This window comes from Motacilla alba, chromosome Z (assembly GCF_015832195.1).
Source record: "Motacilla alba alba isolate MOTALB_02 chromosome Z, Motacilla_alba_V1.0_pri, whole genome shotgun sequence".
Classification (NCBI taxonomy): domain Eukaryota; kingdom Metazoa; phylum Chordata; class Aves; order Passeriformes; family Motacillidae; genus Motacilla; species Motacilla alba.
Genome location: NC_052046.1, coordinates 18,575,711 through 18,602,758, shown reverse-complemented (window position 1 = coordinate 18,602,758; position 27,048 = coordinate 18,575,711). Strand labels below are relative to the sequence as shown.

Below are 27,048 nucleotides of genomic sequence, written 5' to 3'. Positions count from 1 at the left end.
TTCTCCTAATAAAATGTAATTAATTTAATTTTTTTACATTTGTTCAGCAAGTTGGTGGAAAAGGCAGATTACCATTCTGCTGTCTGAGTTACTGATTAGCTCCTCATCTGGCAGTGCTTAGATGAGGTTATTTGGAAGCTAGTGTTAATATTTCAGTGCAGGGAAAGAGCTTCCCCAGTGCATTCTCAGGCAGCCTGAGGAGGACTCAGCAGTGAATGAGGAGGACTGCAAGATGTATAAATATCTCTCAGCTCGTTCTGTTTAGTGAGCAGACATCAACAGAGTGACAGTACAGGGTGACTTTCATCCACCAGAATAAATGGTCAGTAAATCCCCAAGCTAAAGCCCACAGTCTCACAGATTCATGGCTAGCACAATAAAGTTGGTTTACCTATGATTACATCCCTAGCATCAGTAGCAACATAGCTTAAAATAAAAGTTATCACATATATGAAGACCATATTAGCCACTTTCCTTTCCACAAGATTGCTTCTAGAAGTTCTCAAACTTGTCTCTGTGTTGTGTTGGTGGAGAATGGGCAGTTACCAGGTAACAGTCAGGATCATTAACAAAGGCTTTAGTCTATGCAACTGGCACAGTAAACTAAAGCATGAGTTTTTAATAGAATAGATTGTTCCCCACATCTAATGTTTAATTGTGAATTGGTTTAGCAGAGGAACAAGACTCAGAAATAGTGTTCTTGACTTTGTTCACTTCATGCAATCCGTTCCATTAGCTGAGGCTGGAAACAGAAACTGTCCTTTAAAGGGACAGGGGAGGGCATAAGGGTTTCTGCTTCCTGTATTTTTCTGTAAAGGGTTTCTCCATGAATAGAATGTTATTCATGATACTAACACAGCCACTATTTCTATCTGGCTGTATTTCAAGGCTTCAATTTTTGCTTATCGCCATTACAGAAACTCCTGAAATTTGAAAACATGGCTTCAGTGTTACTAACACTTCCGAAATGTGTAGCTGAGAATAAATGTCAGGCTCTCCTATGAAGTGGAAATGTTAGTACAATAGACTGTAGTCCGCCACAGCTGTAAATGGGAATGGAATTTCAAGTCTACTCCTAAGGCTAAGAACATGGATCAGTGGTTGTCATTGTGCATGAGTCTGTTAGGTGGATTTATCAGAAACACTCAGCAAAAAATTACATTTGAAGAAATAAATATCCTCTGGCTACTAATTCTGGCAAAAAAAAAAACATAACCTGGCTTCTAATTTTTAAATTGTTTTACTTTCAATTTAATATAATGTTATGCCATCCTGAAACACTGTACATATTTACTTTGTATAGGTAGTTACCTGCCAGTTCAATGTTCTACTACTTTCATATTGGACTCAAAATCATTACAAAGTTTATTTTTTAAAATATACTAAAAAGAAGAGTAAATTTTTAAATTTTATTTACTCCTGTAAGTGCACAGACAAAGAACTTTATATGGTGTAGGGACCATTTTTGCTGTTATATTGATGATCTTAAATGGATTCTACATCCTAGACAAATAAAAGTCTTCTCTCATTTGAAAGATACACACAATCAGAATCTTTTTATAAGCTTAATCTCAGAACCATTCCAATAACTTTTGAATTTCTTTTGACATCTGTACATAAACAAAGACAAATACATTATTTTCCCAGAGCAAGAGACTCGAGTTCACAGGCAGTATCAATGGACTTCTGCCATAAAACTCTACACTCAGAGCTGATAGTTCCACTTGATCTTAAAACTATTGTATTCAATATAAACAGAATTCAGGGAAAACTGCTTTCCAAGATTCTGTCATTGACCATTATGCATGAATCTTAACCATTTTTTAATAGTATATTTTAATGAGTGGAAATCTGGGTTTCATTTTACCCATTTCTCAGTCACTGCTCTTGATTTGACTGTCCAGTCTGGAATTGAAGTAACACCACCAGTGAGTAGAATTTGATTTCATTTTTTCAGGCCTGGCCAAGATTTGACTTATTTTTTTTTCCATTTCTCTTTCTCTGTATTTTCACCTCACTGAAAAGATGGTATGAATGATAGCAGTCCTCTCACAACTTGTCACTTAGTAGTATTATAGTTCTTTTCATTGAAAAAGGTGATGGCTGGTCAGGTATTTGCAGCTTTATTGCTGTGTCTGGAAGAGTGACGACAACAACAGCCAATTTTAAAAATTAAGGAATTTAGTCATGGCTTTAGGGAGCTCTCTGTAAATGGATTAAGCCTGGTTGCCTCAAACCATTTTTGACAGTTTTTTCAGTCTTTTTTAAGCAAAGGCCAACTGTAGCTTAATCCTGTTGATGCAGCAGAACAATTTTATAACACATCTGACCTTCTGAAGAAGAATCACTATTTTGAAGAACGTAGATATAGGACAGGGTCTGCTTTTTTATTTCTTCACTTACATTGTCTTCATTCTTGTAAGAGACAGCTGCCACCATGATTAAGAATAATTATGACTATCAGATTAAGAAAATGCTTCTACATTTCCACTCCTTTCTCTTCTAATTCAACCTTTTTGAGCCTAGTACTTTCAGTGGAAATTACTCACTTCCTGTAATTGAAAAAAAAAAGCATCTGAAATGAGTGATATGCTTACTAGCAGAAAAGGAATACGTATAATTTCTATAAGCTTTTTCTATCTTATTATCTGTGCATAACCATCCACTTGAGGAAAAGCTTTCTCAAACAGAAGTAACAACAATATTTTTGAAGTGCAGATATTACAATTAAACAATCCAAGAACCTCAGCAGCAGCAGGTGTGTTTACTGCTCTGTCAGTCTGTTATGCTTTGTCTCTGGAAGTCTATCAAAGTGCCACTTCCCACTTTGTGGGCTGAAGTCATACACAGGGCCAGCAGCTGTAATTATTTTGAAAAGTAATGGAGTTTCAAGTATTTTTGCTAGTACTGAACATTTGTCTCTCACTTTTGGGCGGGTGGGAGTGCTAATGATTCATTACGTTCACAGTACATCAGTTGCAAACTGTTTGTTAAAATGTATCTGACTGCAAAATCAGAAACAATCCAGGAATTGGTATTAGTGTGTAAAAAACCTGGGGCTTAAATGATGCTAATACATTTCATTCAAAGGGTGATTTTGCTTAACATTCAAGGAAATAAACTGGGATAATTTTATAAAATTGAGTTTGTTGGATTTTGTACATGTGAGTATATATAGAATATGTTGGGGAGGTATAAACAACAAATAAAGTGTTGTTTAAAGTGTTGCGAGTACAGGTTTGGACAGGAGAGGAAAGCAGGTAAGAACAGACATTTTGGGACATTTATAGCAACAGCTGATAAGGATATCTGACAATCAGCTGAGTCCCATGTTAGGAGGTGCACACCAGACTGACACTATACGGATGCTGCAGATTTCCATGTAAGTCCTGTAAGACTTGATGTCATCAAGCCAGTCTGACAAACTAATCACTGTCCCCCTCTCCCACGGTTTCCTCATCAGTTCAGGCTTGGAATGTGTTTTATCTCATAAATTCTCAGAAGTTCTTTTTTCCTTTTGTTTTCTACAACACACTGTCTACAGTTTGATGCAATATCCTGCCTGCATATCAGTGTCCTTGACGTCCCAGCTGCCACACACACTTCTTAATGCCTGTTCTTTCCACACAGTTTTCCCAGCATCATCTTGAACATTGAAGCATTGCATCCCTATAGCTTAAATACTCCCTAAGGAATGTCAGTTGTCAAACTCCATTACTCATGGTGCCAAAATAGCCATACGGTGCCAGGTGCGTCTCATCCTCCGGCTGCTGTAGTTAGGTGGGATGCTATCAAAAACAGAGATGCTGGGTGTGACAGGACACTACCTTGTAATGGGAAAGACTCAGCCCCTCGGGGTGAAGGTTTTAGACACTTCAGCTGGAAGCCGCATTGTTCAAACCTTAAGCGCCTTTCGGAAAACAATTTTTCCCTCTCTCTCGACTGAGCTCCCCGTGGTGCCGGCTACCCGGAGGTCCCGCCGCCTGCTCAGCCCGCGCTCCCCCGGCACACTCCCCGCCGATGGCGGGGACGAGAGCCGGCTCCGGGCCGGGTAACCCGGTTTGGGTTACCGGTTTTCCCGGTATGGGAAACGCGGCTCCTCCGGCGCCGGGCGCTGTCGCGGGCAGGGCTGGACGGGGCGAGCCCGGCCGGAGGGCACGGCCCGGGGGCTGCGGCGGCCGCGGCGCGACAAGCGGTGGCACTGACGCCAGCGGGAGCGGGGGCTGCCGAGCGGGGCAGCGGCGCTCGGGGCGTCCGTGCCGCTCCGCCGCCGCTCCTGACGCGGGCTGTGCCCGGGGACATTCCAAACAGGGCACACATAGCCTGAGCTGTGCCACCGAAACCTCCCGCGGTTGGAGCCGCGTCCTTACGTGTCTGCAATCTTTGTGGTCGTGTTTGCGGAACCATGGAACGGTTTGGCTGGATAGCAACTTAAAGAACATCGTCTTCCAAACCCTCTGCCATGGGCAGGGACACCTCGACTTGGCCAGGCTGCTGACAGCCTTATCTAGCCTGGCCTGAACACTTTCAGGAACGGGGGATCCACTTTCTTGGGCAGCCTGTTCCAGGGCTTCACCATCCTCACAGTAAAGAATTTCTTTCTGACATCTGATGCAAACCTCTCTCCTTTCCGTTTAAAGCTATGCTTGCCCGTATAAAATGCACCTCTCCTGCTCTCCTGTAAGTTGCCGTCATGAAAACAAAAGGCACAGTAAGGTCACTCTTCTCTTTTCAGGCTGAACAATCCCAATTCCCTTAGCCTTTCATAGTTAGTTGGATCGTGAGGGAGAGGATTTAGATGCTTCTGTAAATTTGTGGTTTTATGGGGAAGAAAACAAAGTCTCTTAATTGGAATCACCTTAAAAACACACTGTGGTAGTAACTGATGCACTTTCATACAATGTAGAAATAATTTTGTATTTCCTTGTATATTAACTACTGAATTAACTAATTAACTACTCTAATTCCTCAATATCTCTATAAAGTCATAAAAATCATCAACAACTTCACTATAAAGTGTCAAATCAAAATCAGATGTCAGATGTGCTTTTCAACCTGCACATAAATCTCAGCATGTCTTATTCAACCCCATCAAATTTGTAGCTGTTCTGTTTAGTTTTATTTATGGCTTTATTTATTTTTTTTTTTGATATTTGATATTTCTAGTGTCCCTACTTCTTAATATATGCTTAAAAATTGGCTTCAAATGAGACAGTATCAGTGGGATGATACATTTTCTCATTTAGGCTTTAGTTATACATTGCACATAAGATATATGTGGGGATATATTTACCTTTCCAAAGATCTTGCGAGTCTGTGCAATGAGTGAGAAATCTGTTCTTCAAGTCCTAGAGCCATAAATTAGGGTGTTATACAGCAATAGCGTCAGGAAAGACGCAAATTTCCCTTGTCTAGAATGTTAACACATGATCAAAAAAACTCCTTTCGTCCTACATCTAGAAGTCAGCAATCTGCTTAGAGGGTCTTCTAACTCTGTGTGCCTTTCCCTCTGTTTACTTTGGGCATGTCACTGTGATCTCTGAAAATCCCCCTGCTAGCAACGTGAAACAGTTCCCATTTTCAGATTTAAAAGTGGATACTTTATGAGATAGTCTAGAAAACATAGCTGAAAGAGACAGTTTGTGCCTAACTGTGGCACTGTGTAACTGGATTATAACTGAATGCTGCCTAAATTGCTAGCTTTTTGTAGCCTTATGGATGTGGACATGAATTCACTTAAATGAAACACTTTTAAACTAATTTTCCAGAGAGCAGTGGTTGCCCTGAAATGAGAATGCCCCTGTTTGCTGAGTACACATCAACCGTTGTAAAACACTCTCGCTTTGCTTAGCTCCTATTTAATTTTCCTAGCTACTTTTATAGTTTTCTTCAGCCTAAGCCGATACATGATATATCTGATACTGTGTATTAATATAATATCTATTTGCTCAGTAATCCATAAAAAAGAGAATTGTGCATTAAAAAAAGAGAGATAGGGAAAGAGAGAGAGAATTTACAGATACTTTCTGTATTTCTCCAAAGGGATTTTCCAAATCCCTTCAATGACAAATTTCCTGCATTTAGATACTGTGCTTCATGAAATAACTCGGCTAAGGACAATGCAAGTGGTATTACCTGTAGTCCTTTATTTGGTGCTCAACTTGAATTCATTTACCATATAAAATCCTTCGACTGTATCAGAACTATTTCAATGTATATTAATTGTAAAAGTAGCTTTATAGTAATTGAGCTGTCCTTGAAATAAGTTGAGTGACTCTATCTTGAATTGTAACATTTACCATGTGAATTATTGAATTGGATAGCTGTTATCATTAGCTAGATTAGTTATCTAGTAGTTGTTATTATTATAAATATTCATTAGTAGATTTTATCTTTTACATTTCTGATAAATTTGCTTAAAATATCATAATAAAGAACTATATTTTTATCAATATCATAAAGGTATAAGATCTACAAGAATTGGAAGTGGTTCTGTTTGCATCACTTCATGTAATAAAATTTACATTATTAAAATGCAAGTAGTATGTATAGTATGGCCTTATCAATTTAACTAGAAAATACATACTGTAATAAATACACAAGTCACAGAGGGAGAAGTCTGACTGCATTTCCCAGGACTAGTCATCCAGCATTGATGTACATTGCAAACCACCAGTTCTTTCTCGTTGTCTTTGCCATTCCAACCTGAGCTGCTGCGTGAAGCAGTTGCCCTTCTGCACAGCGCCTACGGCACAGCCACCTTCAGGGAAGTTTGCATGGGCGATTTCTTGCGACTGGTGCTTCTTGCAAGCATCCTGGCTATTCTCATGCAACACCTCTGGTATCAATGATGTTTTGAAAGACAACAGAACAATAGTGTTTTTCTACCTTTCAGAATCAGAATCTTAGAAAAACACTCAATTTTTCTTAAAGGATTAGCACTTCTAGATTTACTTGTTTTTATACTGAGAAAGAATATTGTTGATATAGTCACCTTTGGAAAATAATGAGCACATATATAATTTCTGTATATTTTGCCCTCCACCAGTTCTGTCTTATGCAGATTTTTTAAATCTAGAACAGAGTTAACACTTAACATGAGGATCCTAGAAGATTTAGTTTTAAATCTGGATGTTTACTATTTATCCTCTGTTACACAATCAGTGGTAGGAAGGCAGTAACAGAAACAGTGAAGTTAGCTGGACGTTCTGTGTGAAAAAGTCAAATATTAAGGATGTTAGGCTGACATATTTTTGTTGCCTGGTTATAGCTTGCAGTGGCAGGACTAACTCATTCCAGCTAAAGTCTGAAAAACAGTAAATATTTTAGGATTGGAAGAATTTACTAGTTGCAGGTAATCAACTTATTTAAATGGGATTTTTCAGTAGTTCTGAAGATGTTTGAGTCCACACTCTGATGTTCTTGATTGTTGGAATCACTAATTTAATAACAAGAGAAGTCTCCTTTTTTGCTGCCAGTACCACTGTACCAGTATGTAGCTCCAGGCCTAGATGAGGGCTTGTACTGATAAGCAATAGCTGCTGGTCTGTGTCTCAAAGAGGTTTTTATTATTATTAGAATGTAAAGGAAGAAGGCTATAGATGGTAGATTCAGAAGAAAGGAATGATGGTATTATGAAGCAAAAATTCACTTTGATGGAATTATTTGGCATGAGAGGCAGTTGAGGCAAAACAGCAGCAGTCTTCATTTTAGCAGTTTTAAATACATAACAGCAACTGGAACATAGGGGTGTAATTTCACAAACTACAAATGAGAATGGTATAGCCTTGCTAACATATAGACAAGACACTGCATGTGTGAAACTGCAGTAGAACTGAAAATGTCACAGTTTAAAGGTGAAGGGACCAGATAAATAATGTCTCAGGACTGAGTCAGGAATGAGATTGAAAGACAGCTTGTAAAGTACTTAAACCCTAACGCAAATGGCTAATTTTTGGCACATTAGAAAAGAAGTAGCCATTGGAGGAATGTTATGAATTATGTGAACATATAGACACTGAGCAAGTTAGGGAGATCAGGTCTATATTATTGTTTTCACAAAGTTTTAAAACTGTTCTGTTATCTCTTTTCTTGGTGGAAGTTATGACCAGGGTCATGCCAATTGCCAGATCCTGCTGCCATGAAGCACCTGCTGGGTATATTCTTACTCAAGCCCTGAAATTGTTTCTAAGAAGTATCTAATAAAAATGTTTCTTCGTACCTTAACGATGCTTTTGTTACTTTTACTGGAATTGCATTGATGCTTACAGGTCTCCTACTGATCAGGTTAACAGATGTAATAGCTCATAAGAGGAGCTATTTATTTTCTAGATTTCCCTGTACAAGCCTGAACTATTAGGTTCTGCAAATCAATGCTAACAACATGAAAAGAAAAAGCAATAGGATTTAAAGCATAAAGTAAGTTACACTTAATCGATATAAACAATAAAATCTAGGGTCTTTTGGGCAATATTTTGAGAAAAATTAGAAAGGCCATGCCTCATTGTTAACTGGGTGTACAATTAAAAGTTCTTCGGTGACTTTGTTTAAAGATAATAATGGATAGGGCTGTACTCTTATTAAATAGCTCTGGCTTTGAATTCAAGGAAACTCTAAGAATAAAACTGCATGTTTAGTATTTATTTGTGACTTCTGACAGTTAAATACAGGAATTCCTTGTAAATCATTATGAGTTTTTCATAATTTCCAATAAGAGAAATAATAGCTAAATGGGGAATGAAATAAAAGCAAAGTATACAGGTTGTGTAAGCATATTCAGTGAAATAATGAAATAGCTCAGGAAATGTTCAACAATAAAAAACCATTAGGCATCCATGAAGGTTGTTATAGAGAGTTTTTTAAAGGTCATGCTTGCATTTAACTTGGTGATAAAAGAATAAACTACTTTTCCTAGGTACTTTATCTGAACATCAACAACATAGCTGGAAAGAAACCATAAAATCAATAACATCCTTTTGTTTCATTGACGTTATGTGCATGGAGCTACATTAACTGTACCAAAAATATCCCTTTTGTGTCAGTGAGTTCCAACAGACAAAGAAGAAGAAATAAATTAATATGCTGACACTTAGAGTCATAGCTTAAAAAATAATAAGCATCCTGCCCTGGGTGCTGCATTAATTTAATTTAATTTTATTTTATTGGAAAGACACAATCCTTTCTTGTGGACTTTGGACAAAAATGCCTTACTTTTCTGCCTGTACCTTGTTTTCTTCAGGCCTGACATCATACTGCAAGATGACATCACTGCAAAGCCCTAATTTAAATTTTATGTGCTTTACATTTGTTTACATTTGAACTTGGCATTCTCTTTGAAGTCTATCGACATCTATTATTCCTTACTCTTTCAACCTTCTTACCAGAAGGTGTTGACTGACATTATTATTTACCTCATTAGTGTTGTAATAGTTTTTTGTGGGATTCCAAATTTTAATTATATTGCAGTATGCGCTGCTCTGTTAGGAATCTTTCACACAATGAAGGAGGTACCACATGGAATCAGAAAAGTACATTTGCTGTATATTTAATCTTTGTTTAATTATAGTCGGACTGACAAAAAAATAGCCTTCTGGGAAAACCTTTTTTTGAGCATCACCTGGCTGGAGTGCAGGAACTTGAAAAACAGTTTATATTTCTTTGGTTAGAATTTATATTTCAGTCTTTCATCAAAAAAAGATTAAATAATGGAAGTTAAAATCCTTTTAAAGGATATTCATAATTGAGGCAAAAGGGAAATTAATGTTAAACTTGGCTACACAGTATTCATGGATGTTTATGGAGATTTGCAATTAATGTTTAAGTAAAGGAATTTTATATAGACAATCCTCTTGGGCATGTGATGGGATTTTTGGGGATGGTGCTGTGCAGGGCCAGTAATGGGACTGGATGATTCTTGTGGTTCTTTCCAGCTCAGCTTATTCTGTTCTTCTCTGATTGTGATTTAGAAATATATGGCAGGGCAGACTGAATTTATGTGTGCAGATGCACAGTGACAAACCACTTTCTGGTCTCAAATCCTTAAATGATAATGTGGAGCACAGGTTTTTTCTTCTCATCATCTCACCACTGACTACCTTCATGCACTTTGTTGCCATGGATGTTGTGAATTTGGGTGAGTGATTGTGAATGTTTATGCATATTAGAGACTTTCATGAAGTATCCTTACACCAGTCTATTTATAGCGATTAAAAATGCTAATCTGGGGAGACTGCGAAGTACTTCTCAATAGGTATTTGTCGAGTAGAGCAGGGCAGTGAAATCCTTTGTAGTTTATATGTAGGGAGTATAAACCAATGTCTATGTAAAAAGTAGAAAGAAAGCAAAGCAAGAAAATTTTAAATTCAGTGCTGAATTTTGGGAGCAATTTAGAGCTGTTGAAGATATTAGCTGAATTATTTGCATTTAAAATAGTAAACAGAAGTAATCAGAATTATTTAAAATCAAAAATAAGCCAAAACTGCTCTCATTTATCTTAAAATAGGAGAGAAAATATGAGTGAAGGAAAATTAGTCTTTTTCAGGACATCACCAAGTGTGAGGATCTAAGGAGATATCCCATTGCTGTACTCATCTGTGGTAATAATGAAGTCAGATACAGTGGTACTGAGCTCACCAAGACAACGTTTTCCTTTTGGGTAACAGTTGTCTGTAAATTTCCAAAACCATTTCAAATATGATCTACTGATCACATGGAATGTACTTTAGCTATGTATTAGGAGTGAATCATTTGGGAATTTGTTGTAGGATGATAAAAGTTTCTATTTCCAGCTACATAATTCAGGACTAGTTCAGTAGGTAGGAGATTCATTTGTGATGGATTAGGTAAATACAATCCCTGGTTCCAAGAAACACTTTTGTTTTGGACTTGTCCTTCACTGTTGAGCAGTGTGCTCTTATCCCCATCCAAAATTCATACCTGCTTAAGTGACATATTATAAAATATCATTTTATATTTAAATATTTTTAAAAGTATAGCAAACATAAGGATTTTTGCTGAAATAAGTTGAATCTATTTCTGGTGGAATGATAATTTAGAATTTAAAAGAAATATGACAGAACTGTCTGTTTTCCGGCACTCCAAATTTCTCCATGGAACAACAGAGAGCAAAATTCCTCTAGGAACACACTTCCTTCAGCATATTCCTCCTCTGTCACATTGTGGCTGTCACATTGATGCTCAAGCATCTCAGGACTTCTGTTGTGGGGATGATATTGATTAAAAACATTATCATCTGATATCCTTTCCTTCTTAGTAATAAATTTCATTTTCTGACAGAGCTAATTGCACAGCCCTCGTTATCATGTTAAACAAAGTGGCAACAATATGGATTTTTTTTGCTTTGCCCAATCTTTGCTTTTTTTATTCAGACCTGATGCAGGACTCATGGCCGATGACTGTATTATAAGCCACTAATTGTATTTGTACCAACAAATTGTGACCTTTGTTAGCACACAGCTGCCCACAAGTATACCATATTCCATCTGAATGCTAGGGAGATTGCATTTCTTCTCACATTTTCTTCCATCATGAATTTCTTCTTCCACCTAACTGCTTTGCTAATAGTAAAGCTTTTCTTATGATGAGCAAGAAGATATTATTTTTTTAAATTTGCTTCCCTAGCAGACACAACTGTAAACTTCCTATATTTTTATAGGAAGATATATTTTTATGTATTGCAGCAGATATAAATGGAACAGTTTCTCCCTTCCCAAGCATTACGTTTTGCTCTTTTGGGTACACTGAGGACTGTCATTCAAATATCACAGCCCTTGGTGGTGTAGTGTTATGGAACAGTGGAGTTAGATATGTCTTCTATTTTTTCTGAGAGCTGGCTATCACAACTATATTAACTTCAGCTGCAAGTCATATTTTGCCCCAAAATTATTCTCGTGTAATTGATGGTGCAAGTCAAATTGCGACCCAAAATTATTTTATTGTATGAAGAAAAAATAGAAGATTTTGAAGGTAACAGGGTAACTGAGAATAATTCTTAATCACATTACTTCTAGATAAGTGTGATTCCTGGGTGGAATCCTGAGCTGCTTTTCAGAGATCTGACTTCTGGTCACAGTCACAGTTGTGGATAAGTAAAGTAGATGGTGTAGATTTCATAACTTATTTTCCCTCTCTGTCAGAATACAGATACTTTAGGTTGTGGACTGTGTCTTAATGCAATGTTCTTCAGTAAGTGTCAGTAGCGACTTGAAGTTCAGTTTTTTTAACTTCTTTAGCATTACTATAGTATGTATAATTAATCCATCTTAAACCAACTAGTGACCAAACTTCTGTAAAAATGTACAAGTCCATGAAAAAAAAAAAAGTTTATTTGTTTTTTTCATGTAATGTAATTAATATTTCCCATTGCCTCACTTTATTTCTCTGTAGTAAAACAAAAAGTCATTAGACTGATAGGCACCATAAATTTAAATAGACTGAATTTTAAGCTGTTATTCTTGCTTGCAAAAAGCTATACTGATAACACCTGTTAGCAGATGAATGCTACACTTATGTGAAATCTTACTCTAAAACATTGAGTATTTCTTACACTTGATCTTCATCTGTAAGGAATTATAGACATTTTGGCTGGGTTCTTTTCATGTGATGATACTCTGCATGTTAATGATGGGGAGCTTGAAGGCATGATGAGGATGCTTGCCAAGAATAATTGGCTTCTACTGTGTGGAGCAGCTCAAATATTGTATTACAGTATGTAATTTGGGTTCAAAGCATTTCATTAATCTGCAGCAGCAAGCTGAACTTCCTTTGGACTATCTCCTTTACTTACTGAGCAAGCTACATGCAGCACTTGAGAAAAGATTGTCATTTCCAGGTAGGGACAGATTTCTCTTTGGGATATTTTTTTCCTAATGGCTGTCATATTCTGCCAATTATTCTTGTGGCTTTCTATCAAATCTAAAAACTTATTTGCTGGCACAAGGAGGTGGATGGCAAGAGTAGTTGTGGAACTCTCTATGGGTTGGTAAAAGAATTGTTATATCCTTATATACATGCTATTTATTAAACTTTAGCAGTGTTCTCAAAAGCAGGGTTCTGCCAGTTCAGATTTGTCATCTGTAACATATAGAGACATTGGAGTTCTTAGATTGGTTGAATCTGTCTTGTTTTCTTGTCTCCAAGCACTTTTAATGTGCTTCTCCTACTCTTTATCTATACATATTCCTTTAGACTCTGCTCTGATATTTTTCTTCTTCAGCTCAAAGGGATGGGAGAGATTGAAGGTGCATTTCTCCTCATCCTCAAGGAAAAGCCCAAACATTTTAAACTACTTTGGTCTTTACCTATCCACAGTCAAAGCAAAGATCATCTAAATTCTAGAAAAAAGATATGAGTTGTCCTCAGAATTTTACAGGACAGAATTTCTGTAGGAATAATTCAGGTTGCACAGGGCTCTAAACAAATGGATCCAGTGGAAGATGTTCATTGCAAGAAGTTTGGACTAGACAACCTTTAAAAGGTCCCTGCCAACTTGAACTGCTCCATGATTCTATGAAACTATGAAGAATCCCTGGCAGGAGGTAAAAAATATGCAACTTTGACGACTGTTAGGTGCATGTAGCTCACTTCACTGAATCATCCCAGAGGAGAAAATAATTTGTCTGATTGTCTGATTTTATGCCCACACATACCTTCCTGCCGTGAGCTGTGCAGCACACAGTCCAGCATGGCCTCATCCTTCGACTCTTCATGTTAGACACACCAGCATGGCCCAAGCTGCAGTTCACCAGCTTCCTGTGCCTGGCAAGCACAGCCATCAGCACTCAACCAGGCTCAGGAACTGTTATTTCTCTTTGAGAAAAAAATGCTGTGATGACAATGAACTGTTTTAAGGTTTGTGCTAATATGAGGTAACTTTGTAGATTATGTAAAACACTCATTTTTGCTTTTCACATTTCATTACCTTGACCACTTGTCCAAACTTTCTGGAGCACATAGCTTGTCCTGTTTGCTGGATTGTACAGACTGTACAGACTTATCTGTACAGACTGTACAGACTTATCTTCTTACTCCTAAGTTTGAATTCATTTGTATAAACAAATGTAAGCTACAGGCCACATCCTCACATACAGTAAATCAGTGTGCCACTATTAAAATCTGATGTGTACCTATTGGCTAAGATGTAGCCATTTGTTTTTCCATGATTTCCTTTACAGAGATGTACTGTGTTTTAGAGGATAAGGTGTTAAAACTATACCTCTGCATACGAAACACTCTCCTTGCCTTAAAAAAAGAGTGACCTTTACACTGGACTAAATGGAATTTAAATCAGAACACTCTTCAGTATTTAAGGTTAAAACAGGTTGCGAAACCCATTAAGAAGCAATCTAGACTCACAACAATAGTTGTGTCACAGAGGTTAAGAGAATTTGCCTGATAATCAAAGCCAGATTTAAAGTTTTTTATGGCAGAATGTTCAGCTACTTCTTCTAGCTTGCTATGTGTTTATTTCTAATGAACGCACATTTCCTTAAAAATGATCAGTTTTTAATTTATTCTGGTCACTAGCAATGTTTCTCAGGACTCAGAATTGGGCCCAATCCTGTTCAGTATCTTTACTGATTGTCTGAATTAGGAGATCGAGTGTAGCCTCAGTAAGTTTGGATCATCATCATGTTGGATTGGTTGTATTGGAAGGCTTTAGAGAGGGCATTGGAGATGTGAGATAGATGGGCTGAAACTGACAGTGTGAAGTTCAACAAAGGAGGAAGAGTGGCTGGAAAGGACCTGGGGGTGCTGGTGACAGCGGCTGAACATGAGCCAGGGTGTGCCCAGGTGGCCAAGACGGCCAGTGGCATCCTGGCCTGGATCAGCAATGGTGTGGCCAGCAGGAGCAGGGCAGGGATTGTCCCCCTGTACTGGGCACTGGTGAGGCCACATCTTAAGCGGTTAAAAAAGAAAACGCAACCACCACTGTCATTTTACAACCTCTATTCATCACTCCTTCTATCACTCCTGATGACTGGAGTGACACTTCAGTGAAATTCTGGTTTGTTGCAGTCAGAGGGATTTATGCACAAGAATTCAGTGGAGCTGTGGTTTTAGCTGCTGTTCTTTTCCTATTGAAAAGTTTTATAATCTAATGACTATTCTCTATTCATAACATTTTCCCTTTTGGAAAATTCATTGTCTCATTCTGGAGTCTGACCAAATTGAGCATCTCTTCTTGTTTTATAGCTAATCTTGTTCTTTTTCAATCAGCTGCTATATTCCTCATTGAATTTCATTATCTACCACAATGACTTCCAAACCAATCAAAGAAAATGTTCATCATAACTATATTTGGTATTTTTTAACTCCTCATATTGGGGACTTCCCTCTAGCAGATACAGTAAGCTTGATGTGCATGCTGCTCGACACCAATGCCCACCAAACCTGCTCTATCACTCCTTCCCTCAACTGGAGAGAGAGAAATAATAACAAAAGGGTCATAGGTTGAGATAAGGTCAGGAAGAGATTACTCACTGGTTACATCACAGGCAAAACAGATTTGACTTGGGAAAATTAGTTTAATTTATTAACAAACAGATCAAAGTAGGATAATGAGAATTAAAACTCAAATCCTAAAATCTCAAAATCTTAAAATCACCCTCCCACCTTGTCCCCTACTTCCTGTCCTTAACTTTTTTCCCAGTTTCCTCTACCTCTTCCCCTCCAGTGTTGCAGGGGAGTGGGTAATGGACATTATGGTTAGTTCATCACACATTGTTTCTGTCACAGCTTCTTCCTCAAGACAGGACTCCTTCACCTGCTCCATCATGGAGTATCTCCCACTGGAGACAGTTCTCCGCATACTTCCCCAGTGTGAGCCCTTCCCACTGACTGCAGTTCCTCACAAACTGCTCCAGCATGTGTTGCTTCCACGGCTTGCAGTCCTTCAGGTGCAGGGGTGCCCCACAGAGTCACAGGTCCCTGCCAGGACCCTACTCCAGCACAGGTTTACTTCCTGTGGGTCACAGCTGACTCCCAGACATCCAGCTGCTCCAACACGGGTCTCCTCCATGGGCTGCAGCTGCCTCCCGTGTCTGCAGCCTGGGCTGCAGGGGAATCTCAGCTCTGGCACCAGGAGCACCTCCTACTACTCTTCCTTCTGCACTGACCTTGGTGTCTTCAGGGCTGTTCCTGTCACATATTCTCACCTTTTCTGGACACAACTGGCTTCTGCACAATAACCTTTTTCCTCTCAAATACATTATCGCAAAGGTATTGCCACTGTCACTGACAGACTCAGCCTTGGCCTGTGGTGGATCCATCCTGGAATTGCCTGGCACCACTTAAAAATGTAGTTTAAAAATTGTGTGTATCTTATTTTCCAATACTTGCATTTAAACTAATGACTGATGACATTTAAAATGCCTATGCTTCCCTGAAAAATGTTGAAAGAATATATTTCCCTCGGGTGAACTGATTTCACCAGCAACATATAGAGGAGCTCTGCTCCAATCAGCTGCTGATATTCAAATTCATCAGGAGAAAAATGGTGTTGGCCCCCAGATCTCAGAACAGTTTGATTTGTTTTTAAAATGCAATTGCTGGAAATGTTGAATCCACACATGAATTTTGTTACTGGGACTAAAACTGATTTTTTTTTCTTTAAAAGGTTTTGATAACTTCCATGGTCAATTTTGTACGCTCAATCATATTACTTGGGTTAGGTTTTTTAATTTCACTTGTTATGTTCTTTGTCTTTTATATTATCCTGTGGTTTCACAAAAAGCAAAATAAGAAGAAAAATCATACTGGTCATTTGCAGGTCTAGAAGGGGAGAAGCTTCCTACTTATCGATATCAGAAGAACATTAACAGAAAAAAAAACCTAGGGGAGATGACCCAGAATTTTAATGGATTTGTATCATCTAATCCTGAATATATATCTTGAGTACTACTAGAATAATATTTTGAATATATTTATAAGTAGTTATGCAAAAACCAAGGAGATTATAAAAATATTTATCACAATAGTAGAAGTTTTGTTAGAATTACCTAACTAAAACCAGAGTTTATCTATCTTAGTCTTATACTTGTAGGCAAAAGGATAATTCACTTCTTCAGCACTGTCACAGAGAAATATGGAATTTTGCAAGGAGATGATCTGTACATTTTGTAGAGTAAGGATCTGATTCAGCACATATTCACTGGGAATAATCTTTCAAGAGTATCCATTCATACAAGAATCTCACATTTTTCCATTGCCGTTAGTAGGGTGTGAGAGTCCAGTGATAAGGAGTGTGCTGCTAGCCCAAAGGCTGATTCAGACACCACTTGACCTGGGATAAAAGCTTTAAAAACTAAATAAATTTTGAAACTAAAAGGGATGGTTGCCAGTTGCCTCTGTTCTTAATTTAGGGAAGAGTGCAAAAGTGTAGCTTCTCTATGCTATGTAAATACAACCCAACTAATTGTGTGTGAAGGGAAGAACAGTTTCACAAAAAGAAAGAAGGAAACTTCATTCATGCTACTGCCCTATCTTCTGCTTTCAGGAATAAAGATGATTGAAGTTGTGTGTTCTTGTATTTCTCCTTTTGCTTTGTTGGAAAGAAAGCATTCTTCCTGCTACACAGCTGGGGCAAGGCTGAGAACATTCCACTCTCCTGCAACATCTGAGGTTCTGAGATAAAGCCTCTCTCTGCTCACTCTTGCCATCAGTTAAGTTAGTTTATCTTAGCAATATCATGCATCTCTGTTTCAAATTAGAATTAACACCAAAAACAGTGTGACATTTTAGAAGGCTTCCCTTAGGAAATAGGTGTGTATTACCAACAGCCATCTATTAACTTTTGAAATCACTGACCACTGCCAGCTAAATCTGACAGTGAGGTAGTGATTTATTTAATGTATTAAGTATAAACCCTGCAAAAATGGTGAATTTTTAGAAGAGCCTATTACCACTGTCTACAAACAAACAAACAAACACCCACAACATGCAGTTTGAGCACATTTCTTATTAGATGCCAGAAGAATTATATGAAGAACAGCCAAAGTGAATGTCTTAACTCTTGAAGAGATTTCATTCAGTTTTGCCAGTTTATCAGACACCAGGAATTCTACTCAGGTTTTTTTTTTGGCAAAGACAGATTAAGATTTTTTTAAACTTTGGCATTTATATTTTTTTTCATATAGTCTGAGCTCAGTCTGCACCATTGCATGTCAGGGAGTTCAGCAGTCAAGTCAACTACACAAAAACACAAAAGCTTAAGGAAACAGATTTTATCTGCTTTGGTACTTACCAATGACTTTATTTTTATTTTATTCCACAGTGATATCTGAATATTTATTTGTAAAGTTTCTTAAGGACACTCAAACCCAAACATAAAAGATATAATAAAAGTCTTTCCCAGATGAAACCCCCAATTTTCACATTTCATCTTGATCTAAGCAAGTTCCAGTTAATAATAAACATTTTGCTGCAGAACAGAGTTGCTAGGTTTTCCAGCTATTGACATCTTGGGCAAAACCAATAGATATCTGCTTAAAAGTGAAGCTGATGTTTTCTAATGAGCACTTTTTGATAAAAATTTGAGCTGTTGTCCTAAGAAAGCAGGAAAACAAAACTGTGTCTTTTTAATAGCGAAATTTTACACATTTACATTTAGTGACTTTTATTTCTTATTTTCATCATAGTGTCCATACTTATGTCCATATTTATGAAAAGAGCTCTTCAGCAAAATCCTGATGGGAGCAGTGTAATATCCTTTGATCCTTTCAAGCAGGGACAAAGACTATTACAGAATTGCAAACATGACAGCATGGCCATTTGAGACACATTCTTTTTTACAAAAATGACTTTTATTTTCTCAGTTGCTAATTTAATTGCAGAATGGTGGAAACTGAAAGGGACTTCTTCAGGCCACATAGTCCAATCCCCCTGCTTAGGTAGTGCCAGCTGTAGCTGGTTGCCTAGATTATGTCCTGATGGCTTTTGAAGATTTACAAGCATGGACACCACAGAACAACCTGTGCCAGTGTTCAGTCACCCTCGCAGTGAAAGTTTTGCAATGTTCAGAGGGAACAACCTGTTGTTTAGTTCGTGCCTGTTGCCTCTGATTTTGCTCCACTTTGAAAATCTTTCACTTTTCTCATTATGTTGAATAAACAGCAGTATTCTTCTTGGAAAGGAACTGGCTTACAGCTATAGGGGAAACTGATTTGAGAATATATCCTCTCCACTAGAAGAAATATTTTTTCTGTGATATAAAAATAGGACAAGAAAGCAACTTGAGCAACGAATCCATTATTGAACTCCTTGTCCACAAGAGAATAGAATTGACATAATTCTCTCATAACTGTTGGGAGAAAAAGAGATTTAAAAAAGAAACATATCTTTTCTCAAAATTAAGTTTTTTAGTGAGAAAAAGCAATAAAAATATATTAAAAGGACATTGTGCTACTTGAGCTACTTGAAAATAAAGAGCTTCCCCCTTTTTCTTCATTTTGCGCAAGGCTGATTGCTTAATGAAAAGGCTTACTTCTTTTCTTCAGTGAATAAGTGACAGTGGTCCTTCTAGCAAATTCTTACAGGCAGTGGAGTAAGGAATGTGTTAGTACTTTGCCAAATTGGTCAGAGGAGAAAGGAGCACTGGGTAGGGATAAGTGGTAACAAAAGAACATTCATTTGGCCTTGTTGGGTATTTGATAATAGCAAAGAGTGGATTTAAACATTTGCACTGAAATATTTTGATGTACTTTGTCATTGGGACAGTGAATGATTTAATATCCTGTCTGTACTGAATGCACATTTTCCTGCTTGGCTTCAACTGAAATCACTTTTTTTTTTAATATTCTGCCTTACTATGGTATCTCAAGACTATTTGTTTAGACGAATTTGCAAATAGTTCATACAAAAATTCTTCTTGACTAAGGGGCAAGTTATGTCAGTATGAGTAACTTTGTTCCAGAACTTTTCTCCAAGAAATACATAAAATGATTACAGAAAAAAAAAGCCAGCACAAGTTAGCAGTCCCACACAGAGAAACTGAACCATATAGTGAGAGCCTAATGACACAGTTCTCTATTTAAAGGAATCAGAAGTGTTTTATTTACTCTAAACTAACTGTTATAGGCCTGTTTCAAGAGCCCAGTAAGTTCATCCTAGATATCTGCCATGTTCCTGTTACCTGGTCTCATAACAATATAAACACATACTTTTTATCCTTTTGCCCTTGACATAGAGCCCTAGTACACAGAGATATTGTTACATGAGATATTTGGTTTGTTCTAAGAGAAATAAAATCTGTTTCAGGAATAAAAATTACTTTTTTTTTCTAGATCCTCATTTAATGTGTGTTTCGTTTGTACAATTCTTCATGCACTCCTTTTTTATTATGTAACTATAATCAAGTATTTTGACAAGTTGAGCATAACTGGAATTTATCATTTTCCTCCTATTATACCCTGAAAGTTTCTACCTTCTCTGTTCAAGGAGATAAGGCAGTTTTCATAGCCAAAGGCTAGTGCTACTTGTATAAAGCAGTATATCCTTGTCATTTGGACAGTGTATGTGTAAACTACTAACATGTACAAGAAATTTTTCTTTACTTTGAGAAGAAACTTGGAGGTAATCCATGGAAAAAATTAGTATTGTGAGAGGGACCATAAAGACACTTGATAAGAAACCTGCTGCAGCTGAGTGGTTTTCCCAGATGCTCATTGTAAAAGCTGATCAAGGGTATTGGTGTGCCTGTGATTGTAGAGAGATGTGCACAAATTTCTAGACGTTGAACAAAAATATCTATCATAATTACATTTTATCAACAGTAACACACGTGAACACTCCACTCCTTTCAAGACACAATACATGTGATTTTTCTCAGTAGATATAAAGAAGTTAAGTTGCAAGAAAATGGATGCTATTTCTGTGCTGAAAAAGAGCTAACATGGCTATAATTAATAGAAACTATCAATATTGACTAAATATATCAGTCACTTCAATTTTAGGCCATCAGTTAAGTCTCTAAGTATGAGCATCTTCATTTACAGAAAAAATTACTGATTTGAACCTCTGAGGAGTTTATTGAAATGGTAGTTGGAAGAGAAACTGAAAAATCTTGGTTCTGCAATTCTGTGGCTCCAAACTTCAAGCAATAGGCTGAAGAGCAAAAAGGACAGAAAATTCAGGAATGATGTCCAGGGTCTGAATCTCACAGTAGATCATAGAATCACGAAATGGTTTAGGTTGGAAGATCATCTACTTCTAAAGCCCTTGCTATGGGCAAGGCCACTTTTTACAAGACCAGATTGCTCAGAGCTCCATCCAGCCCGGCTTTGAACACTTCCAGTGATGGGACATCCATAGCTTTTCTGGGCAACCTGTTCCAGTGCCTCACCACCCTTGCAGTAAACACCTCCTCCCAATACCTAATCTAAACCTACTTTCCTTCAGTTTGAAGCCATTCCCCCTTGTCCTGTCTCCATCTTCCTTGATGGTTCCCTTCAGGTACTAGAAAACCACAGTTAGGTCACCCCAAAGCCTTCTCTTTTCCAGGTTAAATTATCCCAATGCAGTCTTTCCTCATAGGAGAGGTTCCATCCCTCTGATCATGCTTGTGGATCACGCTTGTGACCTCCTCAGGACTTGCTCCAGAAGTTCCATGTGTCCTTCCTGTGCTGGGACCCCAGAGCTGATGCAGCACTGCAGGTGAGGTGTCAGCAGAGCAGAGCAGAGGGGCAGAATCCCTCCCTTCCACTGCTACCCTCCCTGCTCTGGATGCAGTCCAGGACACATTTGGCTCTCTGGGCTGTGTGTGCCATTGCTGGGGCATGTCCAGCCTCTCAGCTACCAGCACCCCCAAGTCCTTTTCTCCAGGGCTGACCTGGATCTGTTCATCTCAGCCTGTGTTGATACTAGGGATTACCTCAACCCAGGTGCAGTGCAAGCATTTGGTCTATTACATCTCAGGGAGTTCCCATGGGCCACATGTTCCCAGCTTGTCCAGGTCCTTCGGGATGGCATCCCATTCTTCAGGTGTGTCAACAGCTAGGGGTCATCTGCAAGTCTGCTGAGGGTGCACTCGATCCCTTAGTCTACATTACTGATGAAGATATTAAATAAATCTAGTACCAGTACAGACCCCTGAAGGCACCACTTGTCAGTGATGTCTGTTGGGATTTGGAGTCCTTAGCCACAACCCTCTAGATGTGACCATCCAACCAATTTATTATCCATCTAACAGTCCACTTCTCCAATTCACCTCTCTCCAATTTAGAGAGTAGAATGTTGTGAGGGACCATGTCAAAGGATTTACAGAAGTCCAGGACATCCACACCCCTTACCTTGTCCATTGATGCAGCCAGTCGACTGCAAAAGACCACTGGATTAGTCAGGCAGGACTTATCCTTGGTGAAGCTGTGCTGGTCTCTCAAATCACCTCCCTGTCCTCCATGTACCTTAGCACAGCTTCTAGGAGGATTTGTTCTGTGATCTTCTCAGGCACAGAAGTAACCTTGACAGGTCAGTAGTTCCCAGGGTACTCTTTCTACCATTTTTAAAGATAGGCACAATGTTTCCCCTTTTCCAGTCACAAAGTCTCACCTGACTGTCATGACTTTTCAAATATCATGGAGAGTGGCTTGGTAACTATATCAACCATTTAGCTGAAGACTCTGGGATGTATCCCATTAGGTCTCATTGACTTATATATGTTAGAGGTCCTTAGGTGCTCACAAACCTGATTTTCCCTTACAATGGCCTTGCTATCCCAGTCCGCATCCATCTGTCTGTCCTCTCAAGAGGTGTGCAAAGAGAGAAATTAAGATTTTGACAAAAATTTGTTGAGTACCTCAGCTTGTCTTCATCTGTTGTTACCAGTTTATTTTCAGCATTGTTTATCGGAGGTGCACACCTTCTTTGACTTTCCTTTTCTGGTTAGAGCTTCCGTTCTTTTAGAGTAGCCTGGAGGTTTTCAGAGCTTCTTCCAGCAGCCTGCAGCTCCTAAAGACAGTACACATGCCAAGACCCTCTGGATCACATCACTGCTTAGCAGAGTTCTTGTCTTGCCTCCAAGACACTCCCATTTTAAGGCAAGTTGTCAAAGACCTTCACTGTGTGCTTGCTGAGTCAACTCTTTTCCAGGATCTTTGCATCACTTAGATGATTTCAACTGATCAGACAATAATGAAGAATCTGTACTTATTTTTTGATTTTGCTGTTTTGAAATTAATTAAAATACTACAAAGATTAGTACAAATACACTTGAGTGCTTTTCTACTTGAGTGGAAAATTATAATATTGGTTTTTGTTCTCCAGGAGTAGCAGAATAACGTATAAGAAAATCATGACAAATCATTACGTAAAGTGGACACTCTACATAAGTACTGCCATATAGTAATTTTTTCCTTTCAAAATTTTTGAACAGAAATTGTTCCCAAATAACCATGTGTGTTAAAGTACAGCCATCTATGGTGGTGTGTTAGGCACTATGCTAAGAATCAAGTCTTTTATAAACACAGACAGCAGAACACTCTTTAAAAATATAGCTGTGCAGTGCCAAATGAGTATGGTAGAGCTTTTTCTTTCTGCTAGCCTTTCATTTATTGTTTTTTTTTTTTTTTCCATGTACCATACTGAAAGCTACATATATTGGAATTGCCTGTAATCTGTAAACTGAAAAGAGAACACTTGCTGTCACTTTCTTTTCCTAAAAGCATATACAAAATAACATGCAAATTCTTAAATCAGCTGGTGTTAAAATGTTCTCTTCCTCATATTAGAGCATAATGAGACATAAAAGAACCTTTGACATTTCAAGATGATTCTCATTTACAGAAGTTGATCTGTTTTAAGACTTCATCATCTGCATGGGGAAGCTTGGTCATGTGTCTAAAACAAAAAAAAATGATTGGTAGATCAGTCCTGGATCTAATTACAGCGTGCTATCGTAGAGGTAATAGAGAAGTCAGAAACAGTGTTGTGAGGCTCTCAAAGCTGCACAGCTGATAATTATTCTTTTATTCTTAGCTTAGTGGCACTGGAGCGTTATACTTGAAAAGCTGTTAACCTCAACATTTTCCACCACATTGTATAACAACAAAAGTGTGGGCCAAATTTAGAGCTTTGGTACTGTTCAGAAAAAAGCTTTCCTACGGTTGTTCTGCCCTTCAGAACTGCAGGTGTGCTTGTTTGATGGGTACTTTGCCATCGTTTAGAAAACCTTTTATTTCCATTTAAGATTGGTCTGACAGCTCTGAGTTCTAAGAATTGTCAGGAGGTGCCAAGTCCAGCAAGTCTTAAGCCTAGCATTGGCCATCAGAATTCTACTTAGCCTGAGTGGTCAGTTGGGTCCCCACAGCAGTCACAGACTCTTGAAGTGTGGCAGTCTGAAGTGGGAGATTGTGAGAAGCAACCTGAGCGTGAGGTACTTGTGAGTGATGGATTCTGCTTTCTAATGTGCTTTGAGATGTACTGGTAAGATAAATAGTAGATAAAGATTCCTGAATGTAAGGTGCCATTGGTAATGTATATATTTTTGCTAAATAAATAGCAAACTGAACATTTTATTAGTTTTACATGAATATTGTATCCCTTGAGTTTATTTTATTGTTTTCATACTTCTGGGGGAAAAAAAACCAAACTTATCTACATATTCTCTTACTCTCTTAAATATTAAAAGGGATGTTAAGGAGGAAGATCTTGTTAAGAAAAACATGGTTCCCAGTATCTGATTTTCAAGAATTGCTTTTGAGCAGGCTTCAGGCTAGCAGGAAAATAACATCATACAAATTTGTTTTGCTGTGCTCAAGAACTAGTGATCTGTGATGTGTGCTGTAATATAGACCATCATGGATTCTCTTTCAATAGATAAACAGGCTGGAAATCCTGACTTTATTGGCCAGGGAATTCCTTTGGATGAGACAGCATTTGTAGTAAGTATGCATCTGAATGACAGTTTACAATTTAATGGGAAGGGGGTTTTTTGACTGTTGGTTAATGTGTTTACTGAAGTGGCAAACACTGCAAAATTTTCATTAAATGGTTCTGCCAATTAATCTCAATTCAAATTTCTTCCTGTATTACTTTTTTTCAGATGATGGTGAACTTTATTCAAACTTGTGGGATGTTTTTGCAATAGCCACAAGTATGTGAAGTTTAGAAGTTGTGAGGGAACTTGAAGTTTCTGAGCATGTGCTCAGAAACATAAAAAGATGCAGGTCTAGCATCCAGGATGTTGTACAGCAATGCACTGAGCTATTTGGCAGTAGAGCATGCTGGGATGTTTTATTTGAAAAGGAGTTTGAGTTAATTTCTTTTCCTGATTTTTTGCTTGTCTGACAATTTGAAAATAAAGTTAATTTTATGTGATACAAGCTAAGAGAGATGTTATAAATGTAAAACAAGTCAAGGGAGATGTTATAGAAGTCCATACCAGCCCATTGAAGGAACATTTTTCTGCCGTGGAGGAATGTTTGCATGTAGCTGATCTAGATGTGTCCATGCCAGCAGTTTCAAAACTTGATGTTTCAGATACACAGCTTGCAAGATGGGATACCTGGGCTAAAACTCACTCAGCTCTGAGTTCAATGTGGAGAAGCATTCTTGCCTTCAGATCTACATTAAAATAAAAAATAGCCAGGCTTGGTAGGTGAGGCTTGCACTCTGTATATAGGATAATTTTTCTAAAATTATTTGCATACTGACATATTTCCTGTTGTTGGGAAGTTGTTGAAGAAGGGTATGTCTTCCTGTCTGTAACTGAAACTTCTGCAAGACAGTTCCAACTGAATATTTAACAATTTTGGTAAAATCATGGTCATTATTGGGTTCATTTCCCATATTGTGTTCCTATGTCCACTTCCAAAACATTTTCATCGGTTCTTTTGTGCTTACAGCCAACATACAATTCTTTGTGCCTGCTCTAGCACACACACACACACACAGAGAGAGAGAGAGAGAGAGAGCGAGAGAGAGAGAGAGAGAGAGAGAGAGAGAGAGAGAGAGAGAGAGAGAGAGAGACTTTGGGTTAGAACAAATACGACTGCAGTTATTTGAGCACTCCTTTGACAGCCGGCGCTTCGGCGGGCCGGCGTTGTTCGGAGCACTTACATGTGCTCTTACACCTTCCCCACGCTTCTATACAGGTTATCCGGTCAATTTCTGATGGTGCCGCGGTCGGTAGGTAAGAGAAGGACGGGGAGGACGGCTCAGCGCTCCCGCCGGCGGCGGCCGGGCGGCGGTGGGCGCCCCCCGCAGCCTCGGCCCCGCGCTGTGCGCGCCCCGCGCCGTCCCTGCCCCGCCGCGGTGCCGGGCGCGGAGCGGAGCCGTACGCCTCCCTCGAGGGGGCGGCGCTGCGGGCGGCAGCGGCCCCGGGGCGGGCGGCGAGCCGGGGCTAGGGGCGAGCCCGGCAGGACCAAAGTTACTTGCCCGCGCCGTCCCGGTGTCTGCAGAGCGCGGCCCAGCGGAGGGGCAGAGCCGCTGCCCGCGCCGGCAGAATGAGGGAGCAGCGCCCTTGCCCGGGCACCGGGCAGCGGAGGATGGGCGCGCTGGCGCTCCCCCTGAGCCCTGTGAAACGCTTGCGAACTGAGCGCGCCTTTCCCTGTCTTTTCGCAGAGGAGGCCTACCAAAAACTGGCTAGCGAGACCATGGAGGAGCTGGACTGGTGCCTGGACCAGCTGGAGACCCTGCAGACCAGGCACTCCGTCAGCGAAATGGCCTCGAACAAGGTAGGAGCCCGCGGGCTCGGCTCCGCCGCCCCGCTCCCCCCCTGAGCGCGGGCCGGGGGTCGCGGCAGCCGGGGCTGTGCAGGGTCAGGGGCGGCCGGAGGGGCCAGGGCGCTGGAGCGGCCCCGGCCCGAGAAACATGACCTGGGCAAGCAAGTGTCCAAACTAGGCTTGGGAGCGGGAGCGGGTTCTGTTGTGGTTTTATACACCAATTCTTTTAAATTTCTGTGCAAGTTGTGAAAGTGATGCAGGTCTTGTAAAGCTACACTGTTTTCTTGTGTGCGTCAGTTTAAAAACAAAAAGAGATTGTTCAGGGCTGCTGGCAATTATCTCTTCAGTTGCTCCTTCTTTTCACAGAACCCCA

At 39.2% G+C, this 27,048-nt stretch overlaps 1 protein-coding gene across 11 annotated transcripts in view; it reads left to right on the top strand.

Moving 5' to 3' along the window:
- Positions 1-27,048, top strand: part of PDE4D (phosphodiesterase 4D) — a 530,024-nt gene that overhangs the window by 459,467 nt on the left and 43,509 nt on the right. For all 11 annotated transcript variants that reach the window (XM_038123325.1, XM_038123327.1, XM_038123328.1 and 8 more), the window contains one exon: positions 26,575-26,687. In XM_038123325.1, coding sequence (XP_037979253.1) covers positions 26,575-26,687 — 113 coding nt within the window. The remainder of the gene's footprint in view (positions 1-26,574; positions 26,688-27,048) is intronic.